This window comes from Sinocyclocheilus grahami, unplaced genomic scaffold, assembly GCF_001515645.1.
Source record: "Sinocyclocheilus grahami isolate Dianchi unplaced genomic scaffold, SAMN03320097.WGS_v1.1 scaffold1425.1, whole genome shotgun sequence".
In the NCBI taxonomy this organism is placed as follows: domain Eukaryota; kingdom Metazoa; phylum Chordata; class Actinopteri; order Cypriniformes; family Cyprinidae; genus Sinocyclocheilus; species Sinocyclocheilus grahami.
In genome coordinates, this window is record NW_015506604.1 from 475,382 (window position 1) to 488,824 (window position 13,443).

Consider the following 13,443-nt stretch of genomic DNA (forward strand, 5'->3'; position numbering starts at 1 on the left):
AACTTGCCACATGTGACCTTTCCAACGTGATTACATAACGCGTGAAGTTGTAGATACGCATTGCAGAGCTAGTGCAAGATGAGCATTTGTTGTTAAAAATTATATAAACGTTTATTTTTTTTTAGGAAATGACTGATGTTTCGCTAGCTAAGACCTATTCTTATTCCTTGGCTAGGATCTTGTAGAGCTATTTGAAGCTGCACTAAAGCTGCAATTTGGACCTTCAACCCGCTGATCCCCATTGAAGTCCATTATATGGAGAAAAATCCTGGAAAGTTTTCCTCCAAATCCTTAAATTTATTTTCGACGGAAGAAAGAAAGACATAAACATCTTGGATGACATGGGGGTGAGCAAATTATCAAGAAATTTTAATTCAGGAGTGATCTAATTCTTTAAGATATAACATTCAGTGTTTAGGGAGTATGTTGCAAGGATCTCAAACTACCAGCAAACACCACCTCACTAGGTAATTTGCATTTGAGACCCCTGATATAAGGTTTAGGGTCATTGGGTTGGGGTGCTTAATCCCGCTCCTGGTGATCTACCTTCCTCTTTAAACAAATCCCAAGACCTTGTTTAGCTTGTTCAAGTGTGTTTAAAGGGTGAAGACTACAGGAAGCCGGATTTCCAGGATCAGGATCGAACACGGTGGGTGTAAGGTTTAGGATAGGGTTAAGATATAACATTCAGAGTTTAGGGAGTACGGTGCAGGGATTTTAAACTACCAACTAACACCACCTCACTAGGTAATTTGCGTTCAAGTACCCTGATGCAGGGTTCAGGGTCGGGTGCTCAATTCCGCTCTTGGTGATCTACCTCCTCTTTAAGTGAATCCCAAAACCTTGATTATCTGGATTAAGTGTGTTTAATTAGAGCTAGAGATGAAGGTGGCTTTCCAGAAGCAGAATGGGACACCCCTTGTTTAGGGTCAGGATAGGGTTAGGGTTTGGATATAGCATTCAGAGTTTAGGGAGTCTAACACCATCTCCTCAATAGGTAATTTGCATTCAAGATCCCTGATGTAGTGTTCAGGGTCGTAGGGCTGGGGTTAGGGTAGGGTACTCAATCCTGCTTCTGTGATCTACCTCTTTAAGGGAACCCCAAGACCTTGATTATCTGGTGTTAGCAGGGTTGGAACTAAAGTGGAAGCTGGATCTCCAGGAGCAGGACTGAGTACCCATGGTATAAGGATGTATCTATAGTACCTAGTTCTCCCACCATAAGGCTTTACACCTGTACCTGAACTGGCCGTGCCTAACAGCAGGCCCCATAAGTGCATTGGTTTTCATCGAAATGTTTTGTACCTCCGCAGAAAGAAAAAAAGCTCTTGTCATCGTAAGCACCACCTTAACACAATGAAGGCACCTGGTGCACCCCCTCAGGATTCAATGAGTTCTTCTCATAAGAAGAAAAACAATGATGAGCTCAACAACATGGAGACCAGGAGACAAATGAAAACAAATCAGAAGTGTGGAATGTCTTCTTGTACATGCATCCCAAGTGTGCATGGGAGCAAGAAAGTTCCGTAGCGCTGATGTCTCTAGGCAATCACCACCATATCTCAACTGTTCTGGTAAAGAGTCAGTACCCTACGTTGAGCTTGTTCTTGTTGAGCTCCCTTTCCAGGTTGCCGATTAGAGTGTCAATGCTCTCCTGCAGGTCCCGCAGGTTGACCCTGTTGCTTAGGACTGGGCTAATCTCCTGAATCTTCATGTAGGCCTGGTAGGTGTGCTCTTTGGGTTGGTGCTCCTTGTGATCAGGGAGGATCTGATCGCAGGGGCTGGTGGAAACAGGTTCCTCCACTTGTAGCTTGTCCAAAACTATTGTATTCTCTTCCTCACTCTCTTCCTCTTCCTCCTCTATCTGCATTTCCTCAACCCTCTCCACTGCCTCGTCCACCTCGGGCAACTCTTTTTCAGGGATTACATCTCCAGTACCCTTTGTTAAGTCCTCCTGTCCTGCGTTTGGAGACTCTTCGCTGGGAACGTCATCATAGTCTGCCTCCTCTGGGCAGCTCGGTTGGAGGTACGTTTCCTGGCATCCACTCCAGTCCCCAGCATAACGGTTACTGGGACTGTCCAGGCGGCCAGCTCTGGGCCGCAAAACGCCTGCCATGTCCGCCTCGGTTAGATTCAGCACCTGTGGACGCTCTTTCCTCCTCCTTACGGCAGCTGTTGCTGCTGGGAGCGACTCCACCGGGCAAGGAACCGGAGAAGAAGATTTACCCTGAGCGTCCACAACTGTAAGAGAAAGACAACAAACAATGCATTTAATCATTTGATTATAAATCAATAACACATTTCATATAATGAGAATATATGGAATAACCAGTGCTGGGGAAAGTACTTTGAAAGTGGCCAAGCTTAAAGTAAGTCAAATTTAAAAATGGTAAGCTACTAACAAAAAGCATCTTACTGCAGTGAAGCTAGTACAGGAGGTATCTTTGTACACATATAAGATTTTATAATGTATTTAGTTACTCCCCAAAACTGGCAATAATGTACGCAGTTTTATTATGAAACACTTTAAGCATGCAGAACAAACAAGATATAAATCTGACACCAACCCAGTTGGTGTTGGCTAAACCTCAAATACTTTTTGTTCAACACAGCCAAACTCTATAAAACCCTATACTAAACTTGCCACAACTGGTAGATCTGGTGAAGGCCAGGAAAGCGGCAGAACGGTGGCCAGCTATGATTATTTTTAGCTTGTATTTGAACAAATCTGCGTGCTAGCAAGATATTGAGATAGTGTCATGAAGGGATAGCTGAGGACACACAAAGCACACCCGTTTAATCCTGTTTACCTGTCCCGATCTGCCCTCTAAACCCTCTGAGGACTTTAGCTGTGGCCTACATGTGACGGGACAAGTAAAATAAACAAACACAAATCAATGGACAACATACAAAGAGATCTATACAATAAGCTTTGCAGCTCTTAGCCTTAACAAATTATGTTATTTACAATAAAAGTACTTAAAGAATGTTAAAGCAGGCTGAAGGCTAGAATTTCAGTGTACCTGTTCAGCAGGCTGGTTTTAACTTGGTTAACTTAGCTTAGTTAATCACCTGACATCATTTGCATTGTTAATCAAGTTCTAAGTTCTGTTTAAATAATTTGATAAATAAAAATACATTTTAAGAAATAGAAATTAAATGTAAATAAATAAAAATTACATTTAAGACTTGATGTTCAGTTTAGACTTATGTTTTTATAAGTTTAGACTTGATGTTCAGATATTTTTAATATCTAATTTATAGTAGTAGAAATAATTGTATTATTATTATTATTATTGTCAGCATAATTATTTTATTTTATGAACTTTATGAACAAATGAATAAATATAATGATAATACTTACGATTATTTTTTATTAAATTATCAAAATAATTTATATATAATAATATAAAATAATAACAATATTTTCTACACTAATAATAATTAGTATATAAAATTACAGTATATATATTAAGCATATAAACTTGCTTTAAAACATACTCTCTGAAAACTAGTCCAAACAAGTTTAGACTTGACTTTTTTTTTTTCCAGAAATTTTCACATTATCATTGTACATTTTCCTGTAGGCAACTTTTGTCTGCTTTTCTGTTGGTAAAACCTCAAAGTTAATGCAACTCTGACAACAAATACCCTGCAGAAATTTTTTATGTGCACATAATGCAAGAAAACAAACACACTGACACTGAAGGATATGCATCAATATATCATGTGCCCAAGTGGAGACGCACACAGTTTGACACACAATCAGACAAAAAGACGGTCGTCCCAGCGCAGGCCTCACGGGAGATTCTCCACGCCTGACGGAGGCTCTATTGCAGCGAGAGGCCCCTCTAAACGGGCCGATTGTTCTGAGGGTGAGGCGGGCGGGTCGGCTGGAGTTGAAGGTTAAGACAGGAATGCGCGTAATTATAGACTGAGACTATAGACTGGTTTACTGTACCGTTCCTGCGTGCTGGAGGAAGTCACGCAACACAGCGGGGCAGAAATCTGTCTGAAATCACAGCCTGTGGCGGGACGCAACAGTTTTATGAGACGACCCCGAGACCCACAACAGACACACGTGTGTTGTTTTTAAGCCGTATGACGTTCTTGCTTTTGTGTGGGAAAAATGTACCATACAGGGTCCAAAAGTTGCACAAAAATACACAGTTTGACACACAATCAGACAAAAAGACGGTCGTCCCAGCGCAGGCCTCACGGGAGATTCTCCACGCCTGACGGAGGCTCTATTGCAGCGAGAGGCCCCTCTAAACGGGCCGATTGTTCTGAGGGTGAGGCGGGCGGGTCGGCCGGAGTTGAAGGTTAAGACAGGAATGCGCGTAATTATAGACTGAGACTATAGACTGGTTTACTGTACCGTTCCTGCGTGCTGGAGGAAGTCACGCAACACAGCGGGGCAGAAATCTGTCTGAAATCACAGCCTGTGGCGGGACGCAACAGTTTTATGAGACGACCCCGAGACACACAACAGACACACGTGTGTTGTTTTTAAGCCGTATGACGTTCTTGCTTTTGTGTGGGAAAAATGTACCATACAGGGTCCAAAAGTTGCACAAAAACTACTTGCAAATGCCCGGTGTATTATTTCATTTAAAAACGGGTAGATAGTAGTACCACCACCTAAGACTGAATGATGATCAAACAAATGTAATAGCAATTTTTCTGTCGTTTTCTGTTGTTTTTAATAATAATAATAATAAATTATTGTTATTATTGATGTCAGCATATTTTTAAACTTATTAAAATGAAAATTTAAAATCAATTGATATATAATAATAAGAATTAAACAAATTAATAAATATATTATTACAGCAATAATTCTGTTTACTGTAAAACACTATATCGTATTTACTAAAACAACAATACTAATGTATTATTGACTTATTAAAATTAAACAAATCAATATAATAATAATAATATTGTTATTTTATTGCATTATCCGAAATTAAACAAATGAATAAAAAATATATTACAGCAATAATACTATTGTACTGTACAATAAAAAATATATATAGTATCTACTATAACCACAACAACAACAATAAGTTATTATTATAATAAATTATTTATATATATAACAAATAATTGTCCAAATTAAACTAAATTCAATAAGATTATTGTACTGTAAAATAAAAAAAAGATTATATCATTTAAACAACAACATATTATTATTATCATTGTTATTGTTGTTAAAGAACAACAGTAAAATTACAACACTAATATTCAACACTGTCTTAATTTCTTTGCTTTGTTAAACCATAGCTTTTATTTTGGCAAAAAAAAAAACTTTAAATCTTCTCTTTATTTCCATAATCAATTAATAAATGATTCCCATTACAAATTTGCGAAGAAGCACCATGAAACAATCCCAACATCTTTCTGCCTCACACCTCCGTTTGTGTTTCACTCGAGAAAGAAAGACTGGTTTGAAACGAAGTGGACCGGGACGGTGTGTGTCTCACCTGGCCAGAGCTGGAGCAGGTAATGAAGGACCTCGATGTGTTTCTTGAAGTGCAGAGCGCTGGCAAGCTCCTCGGAGTCGATGAAGACCCGGTTCCCGTGGCAGGACGCCTCCTGTCTCTGGCTGAGCAGAACCGGCCCGAAACACACCGCCAGGTTCTGACAGGTCATTTTATTCACCTCGTGATGGGACGCCACGCGCTTCAGGTGATCCAGAAGCTTCCGCAGGGTCACCTGAGCACAAACACACACGTGTGAGAGATCAGAAACAGGACAGCAGATGGTTTCTTTCCAGAACGCTCCGGTACCTTCTCAACCTCCGGCAGGAGCTCCAGTGAGCAGACGGCGTGATCCGAGTCGACCGGGTCGTTCTCGCAGCCGCTGCTTCCCATCTGCAGCGGCCTCTTGGCCATCGAGTCCAGAACGGACTCGTACAGCTGCTTGGTGATGAGAGGATGAGGAAGCTCGCGGAGATAGTCCTTCAGCACGCCTGCAGAGAGACAAACACACTGCTACTGTGACCCTGTACTTTGTTGTTTGTGTTTTTTTCTTCTTTTTCTAACTTGTAAAGTGGGTTTTGGAAAGAAGCTATAAAAATTATGATTGTTATTATTATTATAGCGCTAGTGGTCAGTGGAAATGCTCAGAGAAAAATTGTGTAATACACATAAAATAAATAAATGAAATTAAAATAAGTAAATTAATTTCAAATAAATAATACATTTAAATAAATACTAAAAACAACTTTGAAGTAAACAAAAATAGATTTAATTAAATAAACAAATACTAATTAGATTAAAATACATTAAAAGAAGTAAATAAATACATGTAAAATAAAAAATAAAACATTTAAAGATTAGGGCTGGGTAACAAATATCAATATCTTAATTTTAATCGATTCTTATTTTTACGGAACGATATCGATTCCTAAATCCCAAGAATCGATTAGTCTAGCCAGTTTTCAGTTAATGGACGAAACATTTAAGGGCATGTCCCATCCAATATATCGCAATAAGCATTGTGCTTTGATGCTTTCAATATGAAACAAAGTCTCAGATTTCAAATTCTGTCCATTGTATTGCAGTATATAAACAATAAATGCCGTTTTGGCGCTGTTTAATGTGGAGTGACTGATCGCTGTAACGCCTCAGTTCAATAAAAGTGGCACAAAATAAACATGACTAAACATCCAAAGATACGTTAAAAGAAAGAGTACAACTTTACAATCTTATGTAATCGCTCATCAGTGTTTCAGTCGCGCAAAGACGGCAATATAACGGCTTGTAAACAATGTCACGTAATGTCACATTTACCTCAGAAAAACATATTTGGTGACCATAAACTCATAGGGCATTTTGTTAAATATATGCACCATATAACATATTCGTTATAATTTTTACTGTTCTTCTGTTTAAGTTATGTTTGAATAAATCCATCAAGTTTTTATGAAGCCACCATTTAATGTTTATATTTAAAAAAAACGAATTGAAGTAGAAATATTATTATGTAATTGTAACTTTATTATTTAAAAAACTTCATTGTGTAATTTTAACAAATCAGTCCATTTTAACCTTTTAATATTATAGTAATGTAGTACCAAATGACTCTCATGTATATTTCACAGCATTAATTTGGCATGTACTGTACCTGATATATATCCAAAATAATCGATATTGAATCGAATCGAATCGGTAATCAAATCGAATCACAAGCTTGTGAACGAGAATCGAATCGAATCGTGAAATTTGTGTCAAAACCCAGCCCTAGTATAAAATATAAAAATGAATAAAGAGTAGAAATAAGTATAATAATATATATAATATAATAATAATAAAAATAGTATAAACAATTAAAAAGCATATAAAATGACTGTAAAATACTAAATAATAAATGTGAAAAACAAGAATAAGATTAAAATAAATAATGGCTTTCATGCCGTGTGTAATGTAGCTGTATGTGAATGTAAACGATCTGCAAAGTTGAGAAGCCGACAGTGCACGGTAAATAAAGTTCTCGTCTCCCAAATGAAAGAATCGACAGCCTAAACGAGTCGTCAGTAATTCAAATCATGTCAAGACGACGCCGTGAAAGTAAATTAGTTTTATTTTCACTTCCGAAAGATGAGGCTGCAAGGAATCAGTGATTAAAATTCATTTTTTCCAGAACAACCCCAATTTTTTTTTTGTTTGTTTTCCCGACATTTTACTGACGACTGCTTCTCTAATCTCGCGGAGTTCAACGCGGGATTCACAAAACGCTTGCTGCTGAGAGATGAATCAGTCTCCAGTTTATTTGGATCAGCTGGATCCACTGAATCACAACCTGTAAGTTTGATTAATAATAAATGTTTATATTTTGGCCATCTGACCAATCAGAGCAGAGTAAGCTCTCGGAAAGGAGGGGCTTAGAGAGACTGAATATTAGAACTGCTTCGAACGAATCGTTTATGAATCCTTGAGAAATGCGGTGAAATTAAATGTACCGTATTGTCCCGATGTTTTTTTCTTGGAAATACATCTGAAAAAATGAGGTCGTCTTATATTCAGGGTCTAGACTTTGACGTGTCAATAATACACCCACAACAACAGGATAGGAGCCTCCCAATATAATAGGAACCTTAAAAATGGCATAATAGGGGCACTTTAATAAATAAAAATGTAAAAATAAATAAATGAAAATAAGACTAAAAATATGAACAAATAAAAATTTGATTTCAATAAAAATCGTTCAAATTAAAAAAATTAATTAGTAAATAAACAAAAAATAATGAATAAAATAAAATATTATAATAAATTAATTAAAATATATAAAGTAAAAGTAAATAATTAATAAATGTAAAAAAATAATATAATTAAATAAATAAACAACATCTAACAATAAAGTACTATATTGCATTGAAAAAATAAATCTAATGTAATAAATGTAACAAACTAAATATTTAAAAAATAATATTCTGACATATTTATCACAGTATCAATTAGATCTTTATACAAGAAAATATACAGATGCCTTTTAAATTTCCTCGCATGAGGATCATCATATTCGGGGGTCTGTAGCATCTAAAAGATCAAACACCCCTGCTATAGAGTCATAAATTTGAGGTGAGGTGGTGTCAGTCTGCTATTGGTCAGGCAAGCAGATAGTCCCGCCCCCAAACTCACACCATTGGTCGAGCCAGAAGTCATTACATCAGGCCGCTCAACAGAACAGATCAATGTTTTGAAAGAGTCACAGTGTGTTTTATTCTTCAGGAAGTCAATTCAACTTGCTTCTCCATTAACAGAAATGTAATTTGTCACTTTAAATCCCAGCAGTCCTGTAGATATGAAAGCACAGTCTAAGCTCCGCTGATTCAGTGAGATTAAACAAACTGACAAATGAAAGGAAATATCATTTGGAGACTGGATTCGTTCCCGCTCTACAGGCCTGGGATCAGTGCCGGAGCCAGCTATTGTTGTGTTTTGGAATTTGGCCCGGAATGTTGAGTTCGGAACGACGAGAGAGCGAACGATCCAGACGTAGAATTCAGACCTAAGCAACTAGAGACTGCGCGGACGACATTAAAACAGAGCCTGAGCAAAATAAATTTATATTTCTAATCATCAAGGATGCATTAAACTGATCAAAAGTGCCAGTAAAGATATTTATAATGTTACAGAAGATTTCTATTTCAAATAAATGCTGTTCTGTTGAACTTTCTATTCATTTGTGAATCCTGAAAAATAAAATGTATCACAGTTTCCTCAAAAATATTGTGCAGCACGACTGTGTTCAACATTGATAATAATCAGAAATGTTTCTTGAGCAGCAGATCAGCATATTATACTGATTTCTGAAGATCATGTGACACTGAAGACTGGAGGAATGATGCTGAAAATACAGCTGCACATCACAGAAATACATTATATTTTAACAGATATTCACATTGAAAACAGATATTTTAAATTATAATAATATTTCAAAATTTTTTCACTGTATTTTTGATTGAACAAATGCAACTTTGGTGCTCCAAAGCCAAAAGCCAGTGCTGATGCTGCAGTATTTCTGTAAGTTACTGACAGAGAGCTTTTCACAGGCCAATTAACAGACTGTAAATAGAAGCGCTAATTCAGTCAGACGTGACCTTTGACATCAGTCAGACGTGACCTTTGACATAGAAAGTGTGCGTAACAGCAGAATGTCACAGGCACCTAAAGAAAACAGACAATATTATCTCTCTCTCTCTCACACACACACACACACACACACACACAGAAAGAGTCTGTCCATTTTTTCTGTATTCAAAGGTGTGTGTGATTCTGTTGTTCTGAATCAGCGCCTTTCTACACTGTTTGTACAAAGAAAGTGTGCGTAACAGCAGAATGTCACAGGCACCTAAAGAAAACAGACAATATTCTCTCTCTCTCTCTCACACACACACACACACACACACACACAGAAAGAGTCTGTCCATTTTTTCTGTATTCAAAGGTGTGTGTGATTCTGTTGTTCTGAATCAGCGCCTTTCTACACTGTTTGTACAACAAGGTCATGACCTGATGCCATTTTAAAACTTTTTCACTTAAGAGCAGGAGGAACAGTGTATCGATCTCTGTGTGTGTGTGTTCAGTGAGTCAACCACCATCTGTGTGAGTTCACACACAAAGACACACACTTACTTAATGACTTTGCTTGTCTTTTCAGGGTGAGACACACACTTACACACACACACACACACACACACACACACACACTCGATACATCAGAATCAGAACGAGTTTTATTCGCCAAGTGTGTGCACAATTTGTTGTGTTTTAGGAACTCTTGGTACAAACACACACACACATACATACTGTACATGACACTGAAAACAGAAATAATAAAACATTTAAATAAGTAAGCATTATGAGTTATACAGCTGTATATACTGTATATACAGCTGTATAAATATAAATAGTAATATGTATTTATATAATACTTGAGAACATCTGCACTTCATCAAACTCAACTGCACAATGTTTGACATCAGCAGCAAAATCTTTGATCACCAAGGTCGCATTTATTTTTTTAATAACTGCAAAATTAATGAAATATTGCTACTATTTAAAACAGCTTTAAATATGTGAATCTCTGTTAAACTGTAATGTATTTCTGTGATGCGCAGCTGTATTTTCAGCATCATTACTGCAGTCTTCAGCGTCACATGATCTTCAGAAATCAGTATAATATGCTGATCTGCTGCTCAAGAAACATTTCTGATTATTATCAATGTTGAACACAGTTGTGCTGCACACACATACATACTGTACATGACACTGAAAACAGAAATAATAAAACATTTAAATAAGTAAGCATTATGAGTTATACAGCTGTATATACTGTATATACAGCTGTATAAATATAAATAGTAATATGTATTTATATAATACTTGAGAATATCTGCACTTCATCAAACTCAACTGCACAATGTTTGACATCAGCAGCAAAATCTTTGATCACCAAGGTCGCATTTATTTTTTTAATAACTGTAAAATTAATGAAATATTGCTACTATTTAAAACAGCTTTAAATATGTGAATCTCTGTTAAACTGTAATGTATTTCTGTGATGCGCAGCTGTATTTTCAGCATCATTACTGCAGTCTTCAGCGTCACATGATCTTCAGAAATCAGTATAATATGCTGATCTGCTGCTCGAGAAACATTTCTGATTATTATCAATGTTGAACACAGTTGTGCTGATTAATATTTTTGTGGAAACTGTGATGCATTTTATTTTTCAGGATTCACAGATGAATAGAAAGTTCAGAAGAACAGCATTTATTTGAAATAGAAATCTTTACTGTCACTTTTGATCAATTTAATGTGTCCTTGATGAATAAAAATCACAAAAAAACAAAAACAAAACTTACTAAGCCCAGACTTTTGAATGGTCATGCATAATATATCGCACAGCTCTAGTCCTCATTACAACACTGACCTCAGTTTTCCCGCTAAATGTTACACTCTGTTCCTTCTGTGTGTGTGTTTGGTGTGTGTGTGTGTGTGTGCGCGCGCGTGTGTGTGTGTGTGTGTTTGATGTGACACTCATAGAGCTGAACACGAAGAAGCTGCTGGCCTTGTTACTGTGTGTATTTTGCAAGCTTTGTGTTGACCTCTGACCTCTAGTTAATCTCATTCACACAGGCCGTATGACACACACACACACACACACAGGTTCATTCACATTTCATCTTAATACTCCAAAACTAGACTTCAAGTAAAATGGTTTTAGTTCAGTGTGAAATCACAGCAAATGTGTGTGACTGTAGCATGTGTGCATGTAAGCGTTCACATTCAGTACCTGTAATGACGTTAATATCAGGGTAGTTGTTTTCCGAGAGCTCGACGGAGTGACTGTCCCTCTCGAACGCTTCCCGCAGCTCCTTCTTCACCGCAGCCGAACCGCACAGACGATACAGACCCACCACCTGTCAGTCAAACACACAACCGTCATACAACAGCACAAATCTGATACGTCAACAACACCTAGAACCATCATGCAATGCTGAAATTAAAATCACCACTGTCGTAATTAAGAGGAATCAGCTCTATTTTGTATACAGTTAGTATATATATATATATATATATATATACACACACACACTCTCTCACACACACACACACACACACACACACAAACTTAATTATTTAATTATTATTTTAATTTAATTATTAATTTGCAAGTATTATTGAGAAATGTCTGCACACATTTTTATCTGTATGTTGCATATTTTTATTAAAATATAATAATACAATAATAATACTCAAAAAATGTGTAAACTAATTTAAATATTAAAGTAATAATAATAATATAATAAATTAATAATTAAATTATTTAATAAATTAATTCTTAAAATATTATTATTATTATTATTATTATTAAAATCCTGCTAAATACAGATTGAAATGTTCGATAAGGTCTGACAAAGAGTGAAATGTAAAGCCTGGTTAAAGATAAATGAAAGACATCAAACGGTTTTCTCCCTCCAACTATGTATCAATTTTAGTACAGTAGCAGTACAAGTGCATGCGAGTAAAAGTCTTTAACTTAAGCCTTCTCTTTGTTGCACAAGATGTAAAATTATGACAGCCTGCACGTAGAAGCACATCTCCTTATTATCCAATTCTTAAAAAACATTTCCTGTTGGCTGGTCGTTAAGACTAAAGGTATGGAAAGATCCGGAGTCTCAGCCGGCTTGAATCCGGACCAGCTCACACCTGCAATCCTGCTCAACACAGAGTCTGACAAACAACTGCAGTACAAACCTGCACATTCACAACACATTCATTCATTCAAATGACTTCTAGCGCCTTCAGATTCAGCACTCATCGCAACTGCCTAATGCATACTACACTATATATACTGCATACTATTTTAAAAATGAAATAAGCATTATGCAATGACAATGCATAACGCATAAATAAACAAATGCACAAAAGCATAAGTGCATAAACACAAACAAATGCACAAATAAATGCATAAAAGCATAAATAAAATGCATAAATAAAAGAATGAATAAACACAAAAAGAAATGCAAAATGCATAAATAAATGCAAAAATAAATAAATGCATAAACAAATTAACAGGTAGATAAAAAAGAAATGCATAAATAAAAGCATGAATGAATACAAAAATCATAAATAAATGCATACGTGCATAAATAAATGCAAAATTAAACAAATGCTAAACTAAATGCATAGGCCTAACTGACTAAATAAATATAAATTAGGAATGTATTTAATATACAGTATATATTGCACACAATTTAGTACGTAGTAAGCTAGCATTTCATTCCAAACACAGCCTTGCACATTCTGCAATGATTTAGAAGCACAAGCTACAATAAACAGAAGAAATTCCCTACAATGTGAAACAGCACCTTGATTCAGACCAGTGATGTATGTGTATGTGTATGTGTATGTGTATGTGTGTGTGTGTGTG

At 36.3% G+C, this 13,443-nt stretch overlaps 1 protein-coding gene across 1 annotated transcript in view; it reads right to left on the reverse strand.

Annotated features, from left to right (window-relative positions):
- Positions 1–321: 321 nt before the first annotated feature.
- The window catches only part of LOC107570195 (rho GTPase-activating protein SYDE2-like), a 32,054-nt gene continuing 18,932 nt past the window's right edge, over positions 322–13,443 (reverse strand). Inside the window, exons 5-8 of the mRNA XM_016256400.1 lie at positions 11,803–11,929; positions 5,790–5,971; positions 5,484–5,715; positions 322–2,241 (exon numbers count right to left, since the gene is read on the reverse strand). Of these exons, the coding sequence (XP_016111886.1) occupies positions 1,583–2,241; positions 5,484–5,715; positions 5,790–5,971; positions 11,803–11,929 (1,200 nt within the window). The 3' untranslated portion in view covers positions 322–1,582. The remainder of the gene's footprint in view (positions 2,242–5,483; positions 5,716–5,789; positions 5,972–11,802; positions 11,930–13,443) is intronic.